At 43.9% G+C, this 25,758-nt stretch overlaps 1 protein-coding gene across 3 annotated transcripts in view; it reads right to left on the reverse strand.

The window, feature by feature from the left end:
• Nucleotides 1-841: 841 nt before the first annotated feature.
• The window catches only part of LOC107381473 (uncharacterized), a 35,270-nt gene continuing 10,353 nt past the window's right edge, over nt 842-25,758 (reverse strand). For 2 of the 3 annotated variants that reach the window (XM_054731999.2, XM_054732000.2), the window contains exons 2-14: nt 25,357-25,630; nt 16,105-16,310; nt 15,858-15,995; nt 15,495-15,633; nt 14,162-15,404; nt 12,927-13,068; nt 12,698-12,841; nt 12,469-12,527; nt 11,991-12,181; nt 3,803-4,206; nt 3,633-3,729; nt 1,680-1,872; nt 842-1,602 (exon numbers count right to left, since the gene is read on the reverse strand). In XM_054731999.2, coding sequence (XP_054587974.2) covers nt 1,466-1,602; nt 1,680-1,872; nt 3,633-3,729; nt 3,803-4,206; nt 11,991-12,181; nt 12,469-12,527; nt 12,698-12,841; nt 12,927-13,068; nt 14,162-15,404; nt 15,495-15,633; nt 15,858-15,995; nt 16,105-16,310; nt 25,357-25,482 — 3,219 coding nt within the window. In that variant the 5' untranslated portion in view covers nt 25,483-25,630 and the 3' untranslated portion in view covers nt 842-1,465. The remainder of the gene's footprint in view (nt 1,603-1,679; nt 1,873-3,632; nt 3,730-3,802; nt 4,207-11,990; nt 12,182-12,468; nt 12,528-12,697; nt 12,842-12,926; nt 13,069-14,161; nt 15,405-15,494; nt 15,634-15,857; nt 15,996-16,104; nt 16,311-25,356; nt 25,631-25,758) is intronic. The other variant, XM_015953167.3, reaches the window with a different exon arrangement.

The following is a 25,758-nucleotide window of genomic DNA, read 5'->3' on the forward strand; positions in this document are numbered from 1 at the left end:
TGAAGGTCAAATGAACCTTCATTTATCAATGAGGCTTTCTGACCCGTTGCTTTGCCTAAAGGTTAATTACTCAATGCTTCATTCAGCCAAACATATCTAGTGACATCTGCTGCTGGAGTTGAAACAGGACAGCCAAGTCACCATCTAACTGTCTGTGGATTGTATGTTTTATGACTGCTGTCCCTTTGGATGTAGCCAGAACCTTTGAGATGTTTCTAAGGCTTTGGATGTAACTAACTGAGGTTTGTGTTTCTGTTAATCAGGTACAATCTATACGTGGATTTTCAGGCTGGAGAAACGGAGCGGTGGAGCATGTGGCCAAGAAGAAATAAAAACAGCCTGCACCAAACCAAGGTTTGTCCGAGAAGGGAAAAGTTCATAAGTACAACACGGAGTGGGAAAAGGGCTTTCCATTAAGAGTTTGATCTCTGCAGACAATGCTCCAGTCTGTAACTATAACTAAATTAGGAAATTTGACAATGTTGCGTGGATTTACTGCTTTAAAATAAATAAATTTATTGACATTTAGCAGAAAACGAAGAGAATTAAAAGAACAATTGTGCCATCTGGTGCTTTGAAGGAACGTAGGACGCCCAGAATGAACTATATTCACATGAAACATGAACTCTGATGAAACCCAACTACAATCCCTTAAATATTAATAAAATACTATTAGACTTTCTTTCTTTTACTTTACTGTTGTTTTATGTTTGTCATACTTTTTTTTTTAGGTTTTTCTTAAACTTTTCCTTCTTTTATAAGTTTCTGATTTAGACAACAAATCAGAAGTGAAAGTGATGAAACAGGGTCCAGGCTCCCAAAGTCTGATTACAGAGGGAAATTCAAATGAGCCTAAAGTTTATTTAAGAGTATTTTATTGAGCCACTCAGAAATAAAAAGTCCACCTTTACACACAAATTCAGAGAGACAGAAGAAAAATAATAAATCACAAAATATTAAATGAAACAAACCCTTTAAGAAAATCCTCCCTGAATTGGTCTCTTTTATTTAAATCCAAAGATTTATTATAATAAAATAAACAAAAAGTGAAAATTTCATCTATTGTACTTTTTTTTATTTCATAATTCAACATAAAACAGCAGAAACAGAGTGCATAATGGTCACTAATGGTCTTTGCTGTTGAGGCTGTTTGGACTCTAGTGAACCTAGCCAACGTATTTCATGTTCAACACTGCAGACATAGTAGACATACAATAGATTCAGTTGCAATTTGTTTCATTCTTACCTAAAAATGAATAAAAAAATTGTTTCAAAGTCCTGATTGGTGTTTTCATGTATGAAAGGGTTAATGTCACAGGATGATGATTAACAGCTGCTTAGTTTTATTTGAAAGAACTTTAATATTAATATCATTTTATCCTTTCCCATTAGAAAAATTAAACAGAGTTAGTTCATTAAAACACAAAGTCTGACATTAAAGTAGTGAAAAACATTTGAGCACTTTCTAACTTTCCTCTAAGGGCAAAGGTTGATATTTAACCTTTGACCTTTTGGCTCTGTAAATGAGCACGCCACAGATCATCCCGACGGCAGCGAGGAGACACCCAGCGATGAACACCAGGTTCATGTTCAGGTTCATCCCTGGAAGCGACAGACACGCAGCTGACTGAAAACTGTCACCTTGGAGCTCAGAAACATCCACACACCTGTTTACTCACCTGAGCCTCCTCCCTCAACATCTGCTGACCGCCTCAGGCGCAAAGGACCCTGGGAAACGAAGTGCTTTCCGGTCTGGAGGACGGCTTCTCTTCTACGGCGGGAGCTGTGACTTGTGGAGTTGATGCATCCTTGTGAGCAGCGTGTGTTGGGGTTTCCTCCTTCACACATGATGACCGAACAGCTGATGTACACCTGTAAACAAGACAACACTAATCAAGCGTCCTCCACCTAGTGAACAAACAGCAGAACTGTCAGCAAACCTTTTGGTCCGACAACAGATTAAAAAAAGGATTTGTGCAAACTATTAACCCGAGCAGGACTCCTCCTATCAGATGTGGGCTGGTGGGTGTCTGCGCCATGCATTGGGTGGGGTGGTCCGTTTGTTACCCCAGTAAGAATGGGACCTTCTCCTGGTTCTGGTTCTGGTTGTTCCCTCTGGGCAGTAGTACCTGCTTGTACACCTGTGTGTGTGTGTGTGTGTGTGTGTGTGTGTGTGTGTGTGTGTGTGTGTGTGTGTGTGTGTGTGTGTGTGTGTGTGTGTGTGTGTGTGGCATTCATTCCTGTGTGTTTTTAGGTTGAATGCCCTTTATGTGTTATGCTTGGGGGTAGGAGCGTGTGATTGTTTATTTGTCAGGTTGGGTCTCGGACTCGGCCACTGCAACATCTTTTTTTATTTTTTTACCGTGTCCTGTCCGGCTGTGAGGTAATCAGAAATGATGTCTGAAAAGACAAGCCTTACAGTTTTACTCTCACAGGTGGAGCGCTAAAGCTTCTGCATCTTAGCCCTAGCCTCCCACTGTTGCGTCTCTTCCTTTCCCTTTCATTTCCATCTCTGTGTCCGTTGGGATTAAAGCGATTCTAATAAATGTTGTTATACCAGGTGGGTCATCATAGCTGAAGCTGTAACACTTCAATTCAGTTCAGTTTATTTAAGTAGCACCAAATCAAGAGTCGTCGCAAGGCACGTCGCAAAGTAAACATTCCTACTGAGTTCAGTTTATTAAGCCAGTTAGGGATGCACTTTTACCGATACTGGTATCGGTAAAAGTTAACCAATACCAGGAACCGATACCAGTACAGTTGCTTGAAAGTGGCTTCACTGTAACTTGTTATTTCTGTTCACCTAATATTTTAGTTTTGTGATCACTTCTTTTCATATATTTTACTTTTTATCTACCTCACAGTCTTTTCCCGTTGAAAGCAGAGAAGAAAATAAAACCTGTATTCCAATTCATAGCATTTTTTGTGTGGTAGAAGTATCGTATCGGTATTCGGTATCGGCGAGTACTCAGATCCAAGTATCGGTATCGGTTTGGAAGAAAGTGGTATTGTTGCATCCCTAATGCAGTCATTTAAAAGTTTCCTGTGTAAGGAAACCCAGCAGACTGCACAGAGTCATGTGTCAGTGCCTTTAGAGCAGTATGCAAGCATGTAGTGACGGTGGTGAGAAAAACTCCCTTTCAACAAGACGAAACCTCTAACAGAACCTGGCTCAGTGTGAGCAGCCATCCACCGCTCCTTTTGTCAGAGTAAAGTTGTAAGGCTTGCTTTTGGCATTCAGACATCAACTCAGATTGATTTATAGGCTGAAATAATCTTAACCTAGAATAATTTTAATCATGTTTTAACTCACCTTAAAAGTGATTTTATTTTCAGTTTGTTTATGTAAAAACCATCTGAACACATATATGAATTAAGATTTAGATTGGTGGATTTTTAAACATTCAATAAAGTTCAAACCTTTGCTTTATTGTTTTCATTCATTAAATCTTCAGTTTTACCGATTTTGAACATGTAATGTTTTAAATGTGTAAAAGTTTATTTCTGCAATTTTATTGGTGCTTGTCGACTCGTGGACTCATTCACACAACCTGTCGTCACCTGGGGCAAAATCTACTGAACGAAAAGAAAGATGAATTTTATGATTTGGAAAAATGAACTGTGTTCCTCACCTGGTCGTGTAGCCCGATGAACTTAAAGGCCTCCATGCTGAACTTAAACTGTCCCTCAGAAGAAAAGTGGACTTGAACAGTCGGGTCGACGACACACCTGGTCAGGGTCAGACAGAAGGTCAGGGTTCATGAACAAATCTTATTCTTGTTTTTTTCTCCAGGGTTCTCACCCGTTCTCGATGATGGAGTAGGTTGGATGGTAGTTGGGGTTGTCATAGGGTGCAGCTCTGCAGGACTCCACTAACATCTCGGTGTTGTTGATGGAGGAACTGGAGTCCAGCTCCATGTAGATCCTCTCTCCAACGTCGTACTCCAGTGGGTACGAGTTGGGATTGATCATGGTTCTGAACTGGCTGTCTGGGTAGAACTCAAACTGGTAGGTGAAGGTGCCGAAGCCTTTCTCCCACACGGTGACTTTCTTCCTGTGTGCTGAGAAGCCCAGGGTAACGTTCCCCCGTTTGGGGTACTGACAGTAGAACCGAGCTTCCACCAAGTGCTTCCTGGTGATCAAGCTGTTCACATTGTCATCCACCGTGGTGATCTCATTCTTGAAAATGAGGTAATCGTCGTCTTCCTGTTGGGTAAACGGTCATGTATTAAATAAAGATAGAGCCTGCTTCCTAATTCAGGAGTAGCATCCTTGTTCTATGTGGACCAGGTAAGTTGGGTCCTTCCTCAAACACGATGACTGGAAGTGAGCAGCTGTGAATTAGAATGGTCTAAATTTCCTCCTTAATCCCACCCTTACCACCGCTATTGGATAAAACGATACACTGCGATCTAGCTAGTGCAGGGAGCCGCTGTGGGTTTCAATGATCAACTCTGGTCTTGTATAGCATCTTTCTGAGTCAGAAGGCTCCAAAGTGCTGTGCACTACAGCCAATCATTCACACTCTGATGGTGATGAGCCACAATGTAGTCATCGGTAACAATGTAGGTCGGTAACAAGATGGCACCTGTGCTTGGCTTAGCTGCAGCCACCGGCCACTTTTTCAAACTTTTCTCCACTAACCTCCTCTTTTCCACCTTGCTCCTGTCTGCGATTGTCATGGTCTGCGTCTCCCTCATGTGTCTCCTTGTGTGCTCCATCCCCCTCTAAGGATCCCCTTATGTGTCTCTTTGTGTTCCTCATGTGTCCCCTGGTCTGCAGCCCTCCAGATTATCCCTCCCAGGTCCTGTGTTCCTTCGGTCTCCCCTAGTTACCCCTCTGCAGTTTTTATAGGTTCAGCTTTTCATTTTATTAGTCTCTTTAGTGTGTTTTCCCACCGGTTTTTGTAGTTTTCCTTCCCCTTAGAATATTAGTTATTTTTTGCTGGCTTTTCTTGTCTTTAGGTTTTTACTCTTAGGTCATGTTAGTTTCCTCCCTGATTAGTTAATTGCTTTCACTTGGTTTCTCTCCCCACACACCTGAAGCCTATCTGCCTCCCATCATGTCCCAGTGTATACAACCCTGTCTGTGTCTCTGTCTGTTGTTGGGTCATTGTCTATAGTCACCTTTGTCTCGTTCCCCTCCCTAGATTTGGATCTTCGTTTTTGGATTCTAGGTTTTGTTGTTTGGGACTTTGATTTTTGTTTTTTGGCTCCCTGCCTTTTTGGACTTATTCTTAATAAAAGGATTTTACGTTATTGCTCCACTAAGTGTCATCTGGTTCCCTGCATCTTTGGGTCCTAACCTCCTCTTGGCTTCCCATCGTGACAGCGATCCTCTTCGGTAGTGTCCCTGCTACCATCTCCTATGAACGCCAGACTCTGTTGTCCTTCCGTTCGTTCATGATCACCCAAGATGCACCGAGGATGTACCTCTCTGTTTGTTTTTCTGAGTGGTGCACTGGCCCAGTGCCAAACGACAATTCCAGCCAGGGCGCCTCCAGTGATGTTCATCCACTCCCGGGGAAAACGTAGGAGGAAAAGAGGTAAACGAGCAGGAATCCAGGTGAGAATAAGACTTCTCTTAAAGCGTGGTTTATCTAGTATACATCGGCGCAATCTTCTAGCTTCTTGTCCTTTGTTTGGCGACTTGAGCGCCACTTCCGCATTCCCGCCAGGCTGCGTTGTGGCGCGGTTTCTCTGTCCAAGTTTTTTAAGGTCGGTTTATCCTCATTCCTCAGTGGTTTCTCCTCCTGTTCCCTCCATACGTGGATCTAACCCTGCTAATTTATGTCCACTAACTCCAGCTGTTTCTGTAGTTTCTGATTTCTCCACCTCACTCAGTATGGCTCTATTAAATACCCGCTCTGTTAACAATAAGTCCTTCCTGCTCAATGATCTAATTCTCTCTAAAAACCTGGATTTTCTGTTTCTGACAGCAAATTTGGCAGCAAACATCTGATTATTCTGCTCTGATTGAACTCTGCCCGAGTGGTTATTCTTTTCTTAGCCAGCCCCGGGGTTCTGGTCGTGGTGGAGGCCTAGCTGTTGTTTTCAGAGACCATCTTCCATGTAGCTCTACAGCCTCTGGTCACTTTGCTTCCTTTGAATTAATGTTGGGCGTAAGGACCCATTCTACTGTGCTGTGGTCTATCGTCCACCTGGTCCAAACAGTTCTTTCCTTCAGGAGTTTAGTGACTTTCTATCCTCCACTGTGAAGCTGTCCAGACTGGTGATTGTTGGTGATTTTAACATCCAAGTTGATGAACCCTTTGATCACTTTGCCATCAATTTCTCCAGCCTTATGGACACCTTCAGCTTTACCCAGCATGTTTCTGGCCCCACACACACCAGGGGGCACACTCTAGACCTTGTTTTTACCCTAAGTCTAAATGCTGACAGTGTTTGTCCTGAGGACGTTTATACTTCAGATCGCCATTGCATTTTCTTTAACTTGTCAGTTTCTGTATCCCCACCTCCTGCTCGCCGTATGTTTTTTTTCTCGTTTTCTTAATGAGAGCACAGCTAGCAATTTTTCTGCTGCTTTTGATCCACCCTGTTCTTCTGATAATGACCCAGATTCCTTAACTTCTCAGTTTAACGAGCACTGCCTCTCCATTCTGGACAACATCTGTCCTGTCAGAACCAGATCAGTTCCTGCAGTGAACCCTACTCCCTGGTTTAATGACAAACTTTGCAGCCTGAAGCGCCAATGCAGAACAATTGAGTGTTTGTGGAAGAAAACCCATCTCCACGTCCATCTGCTGCACCTAAAGGATCTTCTGACATCCTTTAAATATGCAGTCAGAGACGCCAGGGTTTCCTAGTTTTCCAACCTGGTGTCCCAGAGAAAAGGGAACCCCAAGGTGCTGTTTAACACCATCAGCAGCATTGTCTCTCCTGCCTCTCCTACAGCCTCCATCCACTCTGTTGCAGACTGTGAGAACTTTCTGTCTTTCTTTGTGGACAAAGCCAATAAGGTTAGATCTAGCATCTCTCCTTCAGCCTTATCGCTGCCTCTCCCGACTCCAACCAGGCCCGTCATCCTAGATAGCTTTGCTCCTGTTTCTTTGCCTGAGTTAACCAAACTAGTTAACTCTATGAAGACCTCTGCAAGCCCCCTCGACATCTTACCCTCATCTTTGTTTAAAAGTGCTTTTCAGTCCATCGGTCCCAGCGTGCTCTCTATAATTAATGCTTCTCTGGTTTCTGGTCAGGTCCCTGCTTACTTTAAGAATGCTGTAATCCACCCGCTTCTTAAAAAACCGAGTCTCGACCCCTCTCTCCATAGCAGCTTCAGACCCATCGCTAAACTTCCGTTCATCTCCAAGATCTTGGAAAAGGTTGTGGCTAAACAACTCACAGCTGCTCTTGATGAACATAACATCTATGATAGCTTCCAGTCAGGTTTTCGTAGAGCTCATTCTACTGAAACAGCTCTTCTTAGGGTATCTGATGACCTTCTGACTCACAGTGATGCAGGGGACAGTTCTGTTCTGGTCCTGCTGGACCTGACTGCAGCCTTTGACACTGTTGACCATCACCTGCTACTGGAGAGGCTGAGGGACTGGGTAGGCCTATCAGGAATTGCTCTGGAGTGGTTCTCCTCTTATCTCTCTGAGCGCTCCTTTTCTGTGGCCTTCTCCAAGTTTAGGTCCTCCACCACCTCCCTTAATCATGGTGTCCCACAAGGTTCTGTGCTGGGGCCTCTGCTCTTCCTCCTCTATCTGCTTCCTCTTCAGCACATCCTGAGCTCCTTCAAAGAAATCTCCTACCATCTTTATGCAGATGACATCCAACTGTACATCTCCTTTAAGCCCCATGAGATGTCTAAGCTGCAGCTGTTACAAACCTGCTTAGACTCTATCAAAACCTGGATGGCTGGGAGCTTTCTACAGCTGAATGAAAATAAGACTGAGATCCTCATCTGTGCCCCAGACAAGCTGGTTCCCAAAGTCAGAGACTCTCTTGGTCAGCTTGCTTCTCACACCAAACCTTCCGTCAGGAATCTTGGCGTTACCCATCCGTCCTGTACTAGAATGTTTCACCAGTTTTTGTAATTTGTATTTTGTAATTTGAATTGCTTTTATTTTTGAATTGCTTTTATTTTTGATTCATTCAATATATTTGTACTTCTACTGTACCATGTTCAGCGCCTTGGGCTTCCTGACAGGGTTGCGGAAGGCGCTTTATAAATAAAGCTTTGATTGATTGATTGACCTTTGACCCAGCTCTCACCCTGGATTCTCATGTCAGCTCTCTTGTTCGCTCTTCCTTCTTCCATCTCAGGAACATTGCTAAGCTGAGTCCCATTCGGTCTTGCTCTGAACTTGAGACAGTTATCCACACCTTCATCTCCTCATGCTTAGACTACTGTAACTCTCTTTTCACGTGTATAACGGAATGAAATGACTGTTTTCCACCTAAAAGGCATTTCTCCCTTCTCCTCAGCAAGAACTAATCTGCATGAGATATTGTTCAAGGTCTCATGCATTTGTTTCTAAACTGTTTTCCTTTCCAGCCCAAGAGCAGAATGAAGACAATGGAGTCTTTCTTTTTAATAAATCAAAGAACTCTATTTTTAATAAGCTAATCAAACAAAGTGTTAGTCAATAATAAAATATGAACCCATTTGTGAAATGAAAATATTAATTACTTGATATTATAACCCTACAGAATATAATAAGTAATATAACTTTAAATGTTTCCACCAGAGACTGATTACACGTAGCATTAAGACACATCACACATTGCTTTTACTGATCCAATCAGAATCTGCCAGATCTGATGGAGGCGTGGTTTTGGTGGTGCTTGGTAAATCTGTCATCTTTTCATTCGACCGTTAATCAAAACATCCAAATTATAAAACTTTGCCCACGTCATCTTTAACTCCAGTTCAAAGCGTTCTAGAGAAGTTGTCGGAGTGGCCAATCCATAACTTTCCTCTTCAGCCAAAAGAACCAACGACAAGCTGGATAAAATCTGTTGCTGTTCCACCTGCTGCAATGGTTCCTTTCAGAATAAAAGCTGAACCATCACAACCCCGTTTTGGGTCTTGCTAGATGCCAACAAAACTGTCATGACCCAGAAGTATCTCAAGACTGGTCTGGTCGGCAACCGCTGCTTTTCCTACCGGCTTCGGTTCCAGAGAGGGTCAAGCTGGACCTCGACATTCCTGATCTAACGGGGACTTCCGAACAGGTATGTAGGCCGACAGAATGGCGTCTCAATGTGTGTTATAAATCTCCAAATCAAAGCTTAGCACGAAGACATCACCTTGACTCCCATCAGAACTAATCGTTTCTGCGGATTTGCTGGTTCTGATCAACATTCCACACTACAACATTCTCCGTCTCAATTCACCTTAGTTACACCATACATTTAGTGTTTAAAGTTAGTCTAGTTTTAATTTGTTTAGTGATAAATCTTTAAACTTTTAAAACTTGACTCTCTTTCTTTTTTCTCTGAGTTAATACGAAGTTGTTACATAATCCCTGCAATAAAAAGTTCCAATCTTCTGGTTAAAAGTACCCAAAGATCCATAAGATTGATTTCATATTTGTTATGGAATCTCATGTCTTATGGTTCATTAAATAGATGTAAATTAAATTCTTACACGTGTCTGAGCAAAACCTCCCTGAACCGTCTAGGTGATTCAGAATGCCTGTGCTCAGCTTCTCACCAAGTCCTCCAAACACACCCACATCACCCCGCTTGTCCTCAATTTTCACTGGCTGCCAGCCAACTCCAGGGTTCATTTCAAGATCCTGGTTCTGGTCTATAGGACCTTAAATGGACAGGCACCATCTTACATTGGTGATCTAAGCCTGATTCATGCTTCTCCGTCTGCGTCAACGCTCTCCGGCAGGCCCGCAAGGACGGACGGTGTCGAGCTCTCTTTTCTAAACATCCGCCAGTCGAGACGGATAACGCAAGCTCGTGATTGGTCAGGACGCCGCTGCTGTCTACAGCGCCGCCATTGCGCCCTCAAAAACACAAAGAGAGCCGAGGATAACTAGCGGCAGACACAGAGCAGCTTGAAGAATACCTCATAAAAAACTCTAAAAACTTGAACGTTTAATTCCCCCGTGACTGGAGGAGTGAAAAGATGTGCAGCAAGTGTTTTATTTGTGGACGGAAATGACAGGAAACGTGGGTTTAGAGGTGGGGAGCGCATGAAGAGGTGGAGAATGAGAGACAAATTTGTTTGTGTTAAAAAGTCTCATATACAAAAAACATAATATAAACACACCATCTTGGACCGGATACATGACAGGATACCACAGAGCAGCGCTACGCCCTCTGTTGTCCTGCCGGGCAATTGCTTTGCAACACTCTCCAGGAGACGGAGAAGTATGAGAGCAAAACGCTTCCGTCTATCTGTGCGTGTCTGTCCCTTGCGGAGCTGACGGAGAAGCATGAACCAGGCTCTAGTCCCTACACCCCCAGCAGGTCCCTGAGGTCCAGTGATCAAAGCCTACTGGTTGTGCAGCACCAGGCTAAAGACCAAAGGTGACAGATCATCTGCTGCTGTGGCCTCCAGACTCTGGAACTCTCTCCCCCTGAGCCTGAGATCAGTGGACTCAGTGGTCTCCTTTAAAAAGCAGCTGAAGACTCACTTGTTCAAAGTGGCGTTGGTATGACCTTCTTCACCACTCTCTTTATTCTGCTCTCCCCACCTATTCCACCTTCATCAGGATCCACTGATTTCCCTCTTTCCTGTTCACTCTCTCTCTTTCTTAATATTTTTTAAATCACAATTGTCTATTTTTTGCTCATTTTAAATATGTGAGTACCTTCTTTTTTGCAGCTGTACAATATATGAGCTGGTTGATTTGACAGTGTGTTTTACATATGAGCTGCCTTCCGGACATGGGAGACGTCCCGTGTTTAGCACAAGGGTGGAACGGTTCGGTTGAAATAGAGTTGAAATAGTCGAAACCGGGAGCCGCTACGCCGTGTCCTAGGTCCAGATGCACTGACCGGGCCGGTTTGGTTTGCAACATTAGCGGAAAGGCAGATCAGAATAACCACTGAGAAGGTTTTAATCAGGTCTGTATCGCGGGAGATACAGTCCGCCCCGCAAGTGAGAGGTCACTGCCGGTAGTAATAAGGTCGGAAGGCAGACTTGGAATTTATGAGAGATAATATGTGTGTGTGTGTCTTTGTTCATTTTCATCTGTCTAGTCTGTTTAGACTAGAGAAATTATCACATATATCAATTGTTGTATTTTAAAATGTCTTTATTTTGTTAAATTTACCGGCCTGCCTCTTCTGTTTTGGTTTGACTTTCTGCCACAATTGACACGGCTCACTCACGGCTCGTGAAAAATTTTGAGCTCACGGCAAAACGATTGTTGCATGGCACGAGCCTTCGACGCGCTTCCACAGCTGATGTGATCCAGGGGTCAGGCTCTGGTAGGGGGTGCCAGCAATAGCAGCTTGATTTCCTTAGCCTTGAAATGACTCATTCTGGAAAGTACTGAAAATGTCAAGAATGGAGCTGCTTACGTTGGGTTATGTGAGAGCGATGTTTTGCAATAAAACTTCATTAACATGTTAGAACAAAGAAATATCCTGACGTTGTTTAAAAATGTCATTAAAAGGCTCTTTTCAAAACAGAAACTAAAATAAAAAAAAGCCCAAGAACACAACTGGCTATATCTATTAAAGCAGTCAGATATTAAATACTTATCTTTAAAATTGTAGCACTCTCCTGCTTTGTCCACCATTGATACAATAACAAAAACCTCACGTTCAGTCAGCAATGAATCCTGGGATAGGTGGGTCAATAGCAATACCCCATACTTGTTTTTTAAATGGGAGATGATGGGTTTGTGTGCTGCATTTTAAGGCTTCTGACTTTGGACAGCCTTGTTGCTTGACTGTGACATAATCAGTTAAAATGTAGCCTTAAGGATGCAGTAGCAGTGCAGCCCCTGAATTAGAACAAAACCAGAAAGTGGAATGACTTAAAAGGTCCTCCCTTACCTCAATCTGGGTCCCACAGGCATTAAGGGGGATAACAGCGACTATGTGACTCTGGTTGGAGTGTGTCCTGAGGCTGCAGATGGTGTTGGAGGGGTCACTGAGTCGAAGGTGATCCTCTCTCAGTCCAAAGAAGGAAGATTTGGCAACCTCCACTTTCATTGAGGATTCTGTGCAGGTGACTTTGGCTTCAACTGGAACAAACATAGACAAAACAAGATGGAGTATCATGATAAGTATCTTCAAAAGAAATCTGCCATGTCCAATCCTAAATGTCTACTGCCCTCTGGTGGAGAGCCTGTAAGTGGCCAGGGCCTTTTTTAGTTCATTATTATGGAAATAACATTAGTTACGTTTTTAGAACTAGAGCTTTCATAACTTCCGGTTTCAGGGATTGGAACGTTTAAAAATCAAGTATGAATTAAGATTTTGTTGGAAAGTTTAAAATTGTTGTTTAAAATCAACGAATGAACCGACTCACTTTGCTCCTTCCTGATGTCCACTATAACACACCTCATTTCAGACTGATAGATGCTGGACCTGAAAATGCATCAGAACACATGGATTTATACTGTCATTCGTTATGTTGTTTTTAAATTAAAGCTCATAATTGAAGAGGAGCCAGACAAACTGTTACAGCTGAGTAGGAGAAACATAAGTCATGGATTGTGTGTGGAAGTGCTCCTGACCCTTAATTAGATGAGCCTCACCCTGATGACGCCTCCACAGCAAAGCAGATGGGGTAATGATCTCCCAGGTCATCAGGGACCGGCGTCCACTTGATGACAAACTCATCGCTGGTGATTCTGTGCTTGGTGATGTTTGTCGGCCCGCTCATGATGATGTTTTGGATTCTGTGTGGAAAACAAAAAAGACATGTTTCCACTGATGTTGTCTCCAAGCTTCCGAGCATCTGTATACCTCGTCCATCTAACTTACGATGAATATGTGGCCGTAGCTTTGACTCTGATCTCCAGCTCTTTGGTGACCTCTGCCTGGACGTGTTGTCCATTTGCAGGAGTTGGAGACTCAAACTTAGGCAAGTAGAGTCCCTCCTGGCATGAAGGAACCGGTGGGTCCACTGGAGATGAACATGAAACAAACATCCAAGATTCTAACTTTATCATTTAGCTGAGCGTCACTCTACATTAGGTGGTATCAGTACCGTGGTATTAGGAGTACCTTAATGTACTGTATGCATAAATACAGTACTGGACTGATACTGGATTCTGGTATGAAAGGCATACCTATTGTGTAGGTGATGTCTGGTTGCATAATACTTTGATTTGCATCCTACTGATCACTCTTTAATTATAAATGCACCCTTGTCTGAGTTCTCTATGGATGTAAATGAAGTCCAGAGGTTCCTTTCTAAACTCAGAGTAGAAGAAGATTTGTTTTTGCCTGTTTTTGCTGGCAGGTTTTGTCTAACGCTGTAGCCTTCCTCAGAGCACTGCAGATAAACGGAGAAGGAAGTAATGCCACCAACATCGGCAGCGCTCTGAGGAAGGCTACAGCTACAGTCGAAACTTGTCAGCAGGTAAAAACAAATCTTCTGCTACGCTGTTTAGAAAAGAATGAAAACAATGGAAGGATTACACAGAACGAATATCCAGAGAGCTGTCTATCTCCTGAGTCTACATCAGTATTAGGTAAGGACACAGCAACTTCATCTTCAACATAACATACAGAAAAATAATACTTTAGACTCAGTCAAATAAAAGGAGAATCCCTGGTTGATTCTTAAGCCCCTCCCACTTCATGTAAACGTTTTACTGATAAATGAATTACTTATTTAATATAGACACTGATTCACAAAGTTAATATCTGCTGTATGTTGACATATTAACTGTTGTAATGTTTCTCGCTGTAAATATATTTTTTACATGATTGCGTGATGGTGAGGGGGCGGGACATTCATATTTTCTCTGGTTCCAAAATACAAACATGGCTGCTTCTGTCTTCATTTATTTGTGCTTCCATCACATTTATCTACAGACCTTAGCTAGCATAGTCACGGCTTACAACTTACTTTATCATCCTCTTTATTTTTTATTTGATGCTCTGCTCCACTAAGTTTGAAATCCTCTGCTTCATTAATGCAGTGAAGTGGGAATTGAGTGGGTCCTTATTGCCTTATTATGAAACATCATCAGAAAAGCAATTAAACTCACCAAGAAAAGAAAACTGCAGTGGTAGTTTACTGAAGGGATCAGTGCTTCTGTCTGATGTTGCTGTAGTTGTAGGAATAGTTGTAGTTGGTGGAGTTGTAGTGGTCCACCCCCACCACCATGGTATTGTTGTAGGAGGTGCTGTAGTAGTTGTAGTTAGTGTACTTGTGGTGGTCCACCACCACCACCATGGTATTGTTGTAGGAGGTGCTGTAGTTGGTGGAGTTGTAGTGGTCCACCCCCACCACCATGGTATTGTTGTAGGAGGTGCTGTAGTAGTTGTAGTTGGTGGAGTTGTAGTTGGTGGAGTTGTAGTTGTAGTTGGTGTACTTGTGGTGGTCCACCACCACCACCATGGTATTGTTGTAGGAGGTGTAGTGGTTGTTGCTGTAGTTCTTGTAGTTGGTGGGGTTGCAGTGTTCCACCACCACCACCATGGTAATGTTGTAGGAGTTGCTGTAGTAGTTGTAGTTGGTGGAGTTGTAGTTGTAGTTGGTGTACTTGTGGTGGTCCACCACCACCACCATGGTAATGTTGTAGGAGTTGCTGTAGTAGTTGTAGTTGGTGGAGTTGTAGTTGTAGTTGGTGTACTTGTGGTGGTCCACCACCACCACCATGGTATTGTTGTAGGAGTTGTAGTGGTTGTTGCTGTAGTTCTTGTAGTTGGTGGGGTTGCAGTGTTCCACCACCACCACCATGGTAATGTTGTAGGAGTTGCTGTAGTAGTTGTAGTTGGTGGAGTTGTAGTTGTAGTTGGTGTACTTGTGGTGGTCCACCACCACCACCATGGTAATGTTGTAGGAGTTGCTGTAGTAGTTGTAGTTGGTGGAGTTGTAGTTGTAGTTGGTGTACTTGTGGTGGTCCACCACCACCACCATGGTATTGTTGTAGAAGTTGTTGTAGTAGTTGTAGTTGGTCTAGTTGTTGTTGTACCAGTCAAACTTGTTGGTTGGGCACCAAACCACCACCACCATTGAGATGTTGTAGTAGTAGTCGTAGTTGTTGGTGTTGATGTACTAGTTATTTGCCATGGCCACGTTGGTGCAACTGTATTTGTTTTTGAGCTAATTGGAGGGGTCATGGTAATTTGTCTTTTTCTTCTTGCAAGCAATGGATACTTCTGGATTCTTGAACCATCTGAGTAAAACAGGTTGACTGGATATTGTGAGAAGTCTTCCACCACCATCTCAAATCCAAAAGCGGCGTAGTGGCTGGTGGCGTATTGGTAGTGCAATGTGCAAGTATCCTGATGAGGTAATCAACAGTCATAAATAATAAGAGAAAAACTAAAGAATAATTACATGTCAAACATTGGTAGAAAAAAATTTCATCTAACCTCATCTAGTTGGAAGCCGCTGATTGACTGGCAGTTGTCACATTCTATGTTTGGGATATTCCCATACCGGCATCGGACTCTGTCACCATCTGGATCAAAGGATGGCAGCTTATATGCCCTTGGGCAGTTCTGAGGAACTCTTGATTAGATACCAAAATAAGTTAGAGCCATTTGTTTATAGTAAAACCATAGTGAAAATTTAATACTCCAATTCCAGTATAAAATACATAATGGACCAGGTTACTGGGACTGGATTAGCGGGATTCACACCAAAATATTAATAAAGTTTATTCTACGTGAAGGTTTTGGAAAAGCAGGTTTTATACTTAAGTTCAGACAGTTCCATGCAAACAGGTCAGTTACCTTATAAAAGGAAGAACAGCTATATCTGGTGATCTGTTGGGTTGCCCTGTGTCAGATCTTCTTCCCAAATCCACAAGAGTATTAAACCTCCAGTTACCAACATTGTTACGTGTTGCTATCCAGCAACAGCTAGCTGACCTAATATGTAAAAAGAACAAGACAATATTTGTATTCGTTTAAAGTTTGACATCAAGCACTTTAATGATGTTCAATTATCTTATTTACCAGATAAATGACACCTGCTCACCTCAGCTGAACTGGTTTGTCACCAGGAAATTGCCATGTCTCAACATTCTCTGTTTCACACCACTGCCTGTTGTACATTGGTGCATTGGTGCTGCTGTCAATTTGATTGCTGGCTCTAGTGACTGGGTAGCCACAGTTGCCATCGTAACAGTACCAGTAGTGGTAGTAATAACAACCATCATAGGTTTCCCTGGCTCGGACGTCCACCTGTCACCACAAAATTCAATTCAATTCAATTCAAGTTTTTTTATAAAGCGCCAAATCACAACAAGAGTCATCTCAAGGCACTTCACATGGTAAACATTCCAATACAGGTCAATTCATTAAGCCAATCAGAAAAAAAAGTTTCCTTTACAAGGAACCCAGCAAATTGCCAAGCAATGTTTCTATGGTTACATTGTGATTTCTTAGTAGATATTCTATTTGGCGAGAGATAAACTTTATTGTATTTATCATAGTGAATCTGTAATTAAATGGGTAAACTAGTAGTAGCACATTCAATGTCAAAGAGGGTAAAAAGTTATTATCAAGAGAGGGAGAATGTTTAAGTGGTTAGCAACAGTGTTCAAGATGATGGCCCCCTCCATGAGGCCACTACAGCTCAGCAGAACATCATTGTAGCTTCTTCTGGGGAGAAAAACACTTAGAGAAAAAAATAAAAATAGCTGAAATAGCAGGAAATAATACAGTTAAAGAGAAAATTGTAGAAGAAAGTAGTCGAATGTGGAAAGTGATCAGTGAAAGAAAGAATTTTGCTTTTTTACATGAGCATGTAAACATGTAGCAGCAAGATAATTAAATCGTTTTTGTTTTTACTTACTCCAGGAAGCTGGCCTCTTAATAGATAAACAACAACAAATTGGAAAAAACGCAAACCTCAGCTGATGTGTGTTTGGAGAGGGAAAAGCACCAGAAAATAATGGCACCTAGATAGATTACAGTTTTGTTCATTCCAGAATCATTTCCCAAAAAACTGAATGTTTTTGCCAAAAATCATGTTCGGGTTGTTGTTCAAAGAAAATGAAATAAATACAACTAATAAAGACTCGCAGTTGAAACACCATTTAATTTTTTTTCCTGGTTCTGTTTAAGTGTTCCTAATCAAAAGTTCCACAAAGCGGTCATCCATGTTTTTGTAATTACTTGAGGAAGTCAGCCTCTTATGAGAACAAAAACAAAACTGGAAAAACACAAATTATGTTACAGAACATGCGAATCAAGTACATCCTCGGATGTGGCCGTGTTGGGTTAGACAGATGCAACGTGTGAGTTTGCAGAATGTTGCTGAGATAAACTTTTTTCTGCTTTATTTGTTATTTTATTTTGATTAGCTTCAGTCCGTTAGATTTGTTCCGTAAACACCATGGGTCTAATGTGTCCTTACCCTTCAGACCCAGAGGGGTGACCGCAGATTTACCATTGAGCTCTGCAGACTCCACCTTAATGTTGTCACACCTTTGTCGACCTATGTCCTTTCACAACCCCTCTCCCTCGTCTTCTCAGCACTTGTTTATTTCAGCTCCTCATGTGTCCTTGACCTTTTACACCTGTGTTCTCTTAGATGTTGTCTCCCCCATTTTGGTTATCTTTCATCATCTACTCATGTTCTGTTTACCCTTCAGTTTAGCTGCTGTCCTTGTGTCCCTCGTGCCTTCCTGTTTCTCTTAAGTTTAGCCTTATGCTCTTCCATCCATCCATCCATTGTCTGAACCCGCTTTGTCCATGTAGGGTCGCGGGGGAGCTGGTGCCTATCTCCAGCAGTCAACGGGCAATCAGGCGGGGTACACCCTGGACAGAGAGCCAGTCCATTGCAGGGCAACACAGAGACACACAGGACAAACAATCATGCACACACACACTCACACCTAAGGACAATTTAGACAGACCAATCAACCTAACAGTCATGTTTTTGGACTGTGGGAGGAAGCCGGAGAACCCAGAGAGAACCCACGCATGCACAGGGAGAACATGCAAACTCCATGCAGAAAGACCCCAGGCCGGGAAGCGAACCCCGGACCTTCTTGGTGCAAGGCAACAGCTCTAACCGCTGCGACACTGAGCAGCCACCTTATGCTCGTCAGTTGCTCATTTCATCCTCAGTTGCAGCAACATGTAGCCACTACATCCTTCATTGTTCATCCCAGTCTTTCTAGTTCGGTTTTATTAGTTTCCATTTAATTGGATTCTGTTTTCCTTATTTAGCTTCTCCTGTTTACTGTTTATTTCTCAGTATCAGTAGTGTCCTCTTAACTTATTCTTTTGTCGGGTTCTCTTTCAGTCCTTTTGTGTTTTGTTATTGCCTCCCATCCCTCAGTTAACTAGTCACACCTGTATTCCATTATCTCAGTAATCATCACACCTGCCCCATTGTCATTGTGTTCACTCCCCTGTCTATTTAAACCCAGCTCAGTCCTCAACTTGGGTTTGTATCATTGTGTTTTTGTCATCATCCTGCTCAGACCTTAACAAACAAACAAACAAACAAACAAACAAACAAACAAACAAACTTTGCAGTTTGAACCTCGCCTGGCTGCTTTTTGGGATTACCACCTCACTTCACTGCTATTGAGTCCACATCAGCAATTCTTTTCTGTGACAATTTTATAATTATATTGATTACATGCCTTTTCTCATTTTGCATTAAGAAAATCTCAAATTTGAATATTAAAGACAAAAGAAACTTCACAAAACCAAGAGGGGGGTTAATAAAGCACAAAGACAGAAATGTTAAAAAATCTTAGAGGATTTCTTTTTTTAGCTCTCAGTCCCAAGATGATAAGTAGGCAGGTAAAATAGAAAATGAAGTTAAGAAAAATACAGATATTTACTTGAAGTTTATTTTGGAATGAATAAGTAAAACAAATTAAATGTTAAATTTATTTTATTAAACTGTTTTCTTCTCAGAACTAAATCCAGCATCTCAGTGAGACCAAATAAGTAAGTCAAATAAAATAAAATAGTTTCTTAAGATAGCAGCAGAATCAGTTATTTCTATTAAAAATCCTTCAACGTTCTTGTGAGAAACTAAAATATTAGGGGACTGTTTTACATAAATATCATATCCAGGCTCTTTTCATGTGTCGTTTGATGTGGAATGACCTACCAAGCACTACCAGAAGAGTCCTTGTTGACTATCAATAAACTCCTGAAGACCCAGCTCTTCAGAGAGCATCTTACCATACCACTTTATTTGTAAAGCGCTTTTAACACGGCATTACAACCGACCAAAGTGCTGCACATAAAAACAAATACATAAAAAACACAAGCTAAACTAGGACCACCCCTGCACAGGTCCCCTTCTCTACTGTCCACTCCTTGTTCACTTCCCTGATTCATCATGCTGCCTCACTGCCACCTAGGAATGACTGATTAGTAATGATGCAACGATATGAAGTTTTTGGGCCGATACCAATATTAATCTCACGGTCATGGCCTGTCACGCTGTGAGTTGGGGGAGGTTAGGACCCAAGATGCAGACCCAGGACGTCACAAGGCAGGCGTAGTGAAAACATAAAAATCCTTTATTTAGGGGTAAATCCAAAGGGCTGGAAGCCAAAAACCAAAAATCCAAGAATCAAAACCTGGGAATATCCAAACACACAAGAGACCTAGAGAAATTCCAAATACCTAGAGAGGGTGCGAGACAACGCTGACACAAACAATGGACCAACATCCACACTGATGCAGACAGGGTTATATACACAAGGGCTGGGTGAAAAGGGAATTGTGCACAAGTGAAACCAATAAACAGAGGAGGAGCACAACAGAGCAGGGGAGAAAACCACACCTAAAAATGGCGAAGGTAGCAAAATGAACTAGAGGACGAAAACAGACTAGATAAAACACTTGACAGAAGACTAAGGATAAAAGGTGTCTAAGGAAAAACATAAGGGAAACCTAAGCCCCCTTCAGACAGGCCATGAAAAACGGAAATGTTCCGGAATCTGTCCGTAAGACCTTTGTGTTTGAATACAAACATCCGAATAACGTGTTCCGGAATTTTACCAGACGAAGCCCCTAGTAACAGGTCCGGACATGTTACGGACATGGTAGCTGCTTCAGACTGGTGAGGTAAAGTTCCGGACAGGGGGGGGGGGCGCTGTGCGCACCTATATAAGTCGCTGCTGTAACATGCAGCGAACCACGGCAGCTCGCCTCCTACGGTACCGCCTAGACGCGCGACGGAGCGCTTCACACCGCTTCAGTGATTCCTTTAACCATTGAGCTTCATCATCCAGTAGTGATGGGAATTCCGGCTCTTTTTAGAGAGCTGGATCTTTGGCTCAGCTCACCAAAAAGAGCCGGCTCTTTCGGCTCCCAAGTGGCTCCTCAGATTTTCAGTTGCGTAGAGTACATTTATAACCAAAATAATGCAAAACTTTGTGTAAAATGATTTACTAATTTTAAAAAATGCTATATATCAAATATTTATAATTTCTATGGATTTAATAACTGAACACTTTCAGAAATCTCCACTTTCCGACTGCTGGCGCTCATTTTCTCACCGTCTTCATCACACTCTCCTCTCCCTCTCTCTCTCGCCATTTTCCTCCTCCTCATTCCCTCTCGTCTCCCTCCGCCCGCATGTGCTCTGCTGTGTGTCTGAGTCTTATCCTCCCTCTTCCCCACCCCTACTGCTCTGTGTGTGGACAGTCTGGACACGCAGTTACACATCTTGACCAATCACCTGTGGCTTTCACCAAAGCAAAAGGGGAGGGGGGGGGAGGGGACGGCTCCCAATGACGAGCCGGCTCCCGTCGTTCACTTCAAAGAGCCGGCTCTTAGAGCCGGTTCGTTCGCGACCGACACATCACTATCATCCAGGTCTGTTATGCGTCTTCGTGTGCGCAGAATTATGCTTAAGCGCCTCGTGATTTTTATCTAGAGAGGCGCTATAGAAATGATATTTTCTTCTTCTTCTTAACATAAGTCCGATTCTCCCCCCCCCCACCCCCCACCCCCCGCCGCCGTCAGACATCTGGAACTTTTCCCTGCTGTGTGAACACAGCCGAAAGGACAAGTTCCGGTACAAAAGTGGTGTGTCTGAAAACAGTTCCGGTTAAAAACCGGATTAATTGTCCGCAAATGTTCCAGAATGTCTGTCTGAAAAGGGCTCTAGAGAGCCTGGAGGGGGTTGGGAACACACAGGGACGCTGAAACCTGGGGGGAACACCTAAGGGGAAAAAACCTGGGGTGGCCTGGGGAACACAAGGAGACAAATGAGGAACACAAGGAGACACATGGGGGGGAGGGGGACAAAACAACACTGAGGCCCTGTCCACACGTAGCCAGGGATCTGCCAAAACGTAGATATTTTTCTACGTTTTGGCCTGTCATCCACACGAAAATGGAGTTTTTTCACACGAAAACTGATCTTTTTTAAAACTCCAGCCAAAGTGAAGATTTGCATTTTCTCCGTTTTGGGTGTCTGCGTGTGGACAGACAAAATCGGTGTTTTTAGGTTCGCAACATCACTTTCCGCAACAGAAAAATGCTGACATCACGTGTGCGACCTGTGTTTACACTAGCCGACAGCATGGATGCCCTCAGAGCTGCGCTCGCTTTATCAATTGTCTAAGCGCTTTTTGCTTGTTTGTTTTTGTAAGCGGAATTACTGCTCCTTGCGGAAGACCACAGACGAAGGACGAGGTTAAGAACGGGGGAAGTACTGCCACCTACAGGTCTGGCATGTCCTTAACAACGTATTTATTCGGGTACGTGTGGACAGTTTTTTTTTTAATGAGGTGGTGTGGATGCAAGTTTTTGGAGGGGCAAATATTCGTTTTTTTTTAAAAAACCGGCTACGTGTGGACTAGGCCTGAGAGACACAGACAGGGTTATATACACAGAGGGGAGCAATCAGGGAAACAGGTAGCAGGTGTGTGGGGAGTGTGAGCTGACGGGATCAGGAGCGATTAATTAACTAAATGGGAAAGGAACACATTGTTACAGGAAAAGGCTGACTGGAAAAAATAACTATACAGAGAACTAAAGATAAGAGAATTAATAAACCTGAAAACTATATACCAGAAAAAACACTAAATCTTCTGTTTAGGGAACTAAAGAGACAGGGACCTAAGAGAGGGGATCTATGGGGAGACTAGACTAACTTGGGTATAAAGTGACCAGGGGGAAACATGAGGGAAACCTGGACCAAAGGGACACAGAACCTGAGGGGACACCTGGAGGGAGAACCTGGAGAGGGATGCAGACAAGGAGACACATGAGGAACACAAGGAGACACATGAGGGAGACGCAGACCATGACAACAATTTATTTCTACTCAGTAACGGATATGATTTAAAATGTAGTGAATTACAATTCTTTTTAAAAAACATACTCAAGTAAACGTGAAAGTACAGATTTTCAAAACTACTTCAAAAGGATGCCCATCGGTACACTTGGTACCAGGGCAGCTTAGGTCGCAGGTGGATGATAGACTTTGTAGTCGTATCATCTGACCTGCGGCCGTATGTTTTGGACAACCGAGTGAAGAGAGGAGCGGAGCTGTCAACTGATCACCACCTGGTGGTGAGTTGGATCAGATGGCAGGGGATGATGCCGCGTAGACCTGGCAGACCCAAACGCATAGTGAGGGTCTGCTGGGGACGCCTGGCAGAAAAACCTGTCAAGACAGTCTTCAACTCCGACCTCCGGCAGAGATTTTACCGCGTCCCGAGAGCAATGGGGGACATTGACTCCGAGTGGGCCTTGTTCCACTCTGCGATTGTTGAGGCGGCTGTTGCTAGCTGTGGTCGCAAGGTGGCCGGTGCCAGTCGTGGTGGCAACACCCGTACCCGCTGGTGGACACCAGAGGTTCGGGGAGCTGTCAGGCTGAAGAAGGAGGCCTACAGGGCGTGGCTGGTCTGTGGGTTTCCGGAGGCAGCAGACAGGTACCGGATAGCAGAGCGGGGTGCAGCAGTGGCAGTTGCAGAGGCAAAATCTCGAGCGTGGGAGGAGTTTGGTGAGGCCATGGAGAAAGACTATCGATCGGCTCCAAAGAGGTTCTGGCAAACTGTCCGGCACCTCAGGAGAGGAAGGCAGCAACTCGCTCACACTGTTTACAGTGGGGATGGGGAGCTGCTGACGTCAACTGGGGCTATAGTTGGATGGTGGAAGGAATAGTTTGAGGAGCTCCTCAATCCCACCTGCACGCATTCCGAGGAGGAACCAGAGCCGGTAGACCTGGGGATGGACTCTCCAATCTCGGGGGCAGAAGTTGCTGAGGTAGTCAAACAACTACACAGCAGCGGAGCACCAGGGGCAGATGAGATTCGTCCTGGGTATCTCAAAGCTATGGATGTTGTAGGGCTGTCGTGGTTGACACATCTCTGCAACATTGCGTGGTCATCGGGGGCAGTTCCTGTGGAGTGGCAGACCGGGCTGGTGGTCCCCATCTTTAAGAAGGGTGACCTGAGGGTGTGTTCCAACTATAGGGGATCACACTCCTCAGCCTCCCTGGAAAGGTCTACTCCAAGGTACTGGAGGGGAGGGTCCGATCGATAGTTAAATCTCAGATTGAGGAAGAGCAATGTGGTTTTCGTCCTGGCCGTGGAACTGTGGACCAGCTCTATACCCTTGCAAGGGTGATGGAGGGGGCATGGGAGTTTACCCAATCAATCCACATGTGCTTTGTGGATTTGGAGAAGGCTTATGACCGTGTCCTCAGGGGCACCCTATGGGGGACGCTCCAGGAGTATGGGGTGGGTGGCCTTTTATTAAGGACCATTCAGGATCCTTTACCAGAGGAGCGTGAGTTCAGTCCGCATAGCCGGTAGTAAGTCGGACCTGTTCCCGGTGAGGGTTGGACTCCGCCAGGGCTGCCCTTTGCACCAGTTCTGTTCATTACCTTTATGGACAGAATTTCTAGGTGCAGCCGTGGTGTGGAGTGTGTCGAGTTTGGTGGCAGGCGAATCTCGTCTCTGCTTTTTGTGGATGATGTGGTCTTCCTAGCTTCATCCTGCTCTGACCTTCAGCTCTTGCTGGGTAGGTTCGCGGCCGAGTGTGAAGCGGCTGGGATGAGGATGAGCACCTCCAAATCTGAGACCATGGTTCTTGACCGGAAAAGGGTGGCTTGCCAACTCTGGGTCGGGAGAAAGGTCCTACCTCAAGTGGAGGAGTTTAAGTATCTCGGGGTCTTGTTCACGAGTGAGGGTAGGAGGGATCGGGAGATCGACAGGCGGATTGGTTCGGCGTCTGCAGTGATGCGGACGCTGAGCCGATCTGTCGTGGTGAAGAGGGAGCTGAGCCAGAAAGCCAGGCTCTCGATTGTACCGGTCGTTCTACGTCCCAATCCTCACCTATGGTCATGAGCTTTGGGTAATGACCGAAAGAACGAGATTGCGGATACAAGTGGCCAAAATGAGTTTCCTCCGTAGGGTGGCCGGGCTCAGCCTTAGAGATAGGGTGAGGAGCTCAGACATTCGGGAGGGACTCGGAGTAGAACCGCTGCTCCTCCGGATCGAAAGGAGTCAGATGAGGTGGTTTGGGCATCTGGTCAGGATGCCTCCTGGACGCCTCCCTGGGGAGGTTTTTTGGGCATGTCCTGTCGGCAGGAGGCCCCCGGGTTGACTCAGGACACATTGGAGAGGTTACATCTCCAATCTGGTCCGGGAACGCCTTGGGATCCTGCCGGAGGAGCTTGTGGAGGTGGCCGGGGAGAGGACAGTCTGGAGCTCCCTAGTTGGGATACTGCCCCCGCGACCCGGACCCAGATAAGCGGAGGAAGACGACGACGACTTCAAAAGTATGAATACACAAAAAACTACTCAATTACAGTAACGTGAGTAAATGTAATTCATTACTTTCCACTTCTGCACATGACTAAACAAATACACATCACACCCCTCACCCTCTGAAACAGGCAAACAAATAGAGACAAGATGGAAAAAATATCGGTTGTTAATATCAGCCCGGCTTTATTTTTTGGACCGATTCCGATATGTTAAAAAATGTCTAACATCGGCCGATACCAATATTAATGCCAATATATTGTCCTTCCCTACTGATAACTGTTTGTTGTTAGCCTCAAGGGCAACCTGCTGGCTGCATTATCACTTGTAAGTCACTTTGGACAAAAGTCAATTACATAAACATAAATGAAAGGGAACATTTTATCTGTAGAAATATTGCTTTATGCAAAGTAATTTTACACTGACAATACAGTATAAGACTGCCTAGAAGAGCATTGAAGTTGTGGTGGTGTTACAGCGACACAGGCTTAAGTTTGTAAACTAAATAATGTTAATCTCACCTTAAAGGATCCATCGGGATTTGTTCCCTTGTAGGTGAAGGTCATGCTTCCTCCGTAGTGATGAGACGCCGTCACCAGTGAGGACAGAAGGAGCAGCTGGAGCAGGAACAGCACTGTGGAGGCCATGATGATGCTTCCGATTCAACTCTGTCTCTGTCTCACAACCACCTGCAGCATCTTATATACGCCTGTTGAACAGGTGGTGACACCTGTGCTCAGTTTAATGGAATGTACGCCTTGTTTCAGAACAATAAGGCAGCAGCAAAACTGGTTTCTGAAAAAAAGGATTAGAAGAATTTTTTTGTAAACGGAACTGAAATGATGAAAAAAGAAACCAGAAGTTAAAGACATATATTTACTGGCAGCTCTGGTTTTGAGCTCAGATTCTTCTGTCCCCGCTTC

Source organism: Nothobranchius furzeri, chromosome 9 (genome assembly GCF_043380555.1).
Source record: "Nothobranchius furzeri strain GRZ-AD chromosome 9, NfurGRZ-RIMD1, whole genome shotgun sequence".
Classification (NCBI taxonomy): domain Eukaryota; kingdom Metazoa; phylum Chordata; class Actinopteri; order Cyprinodontiformes; family Nothobranchiidae; genus Nothobranchius; species Nothobranchius furzeri.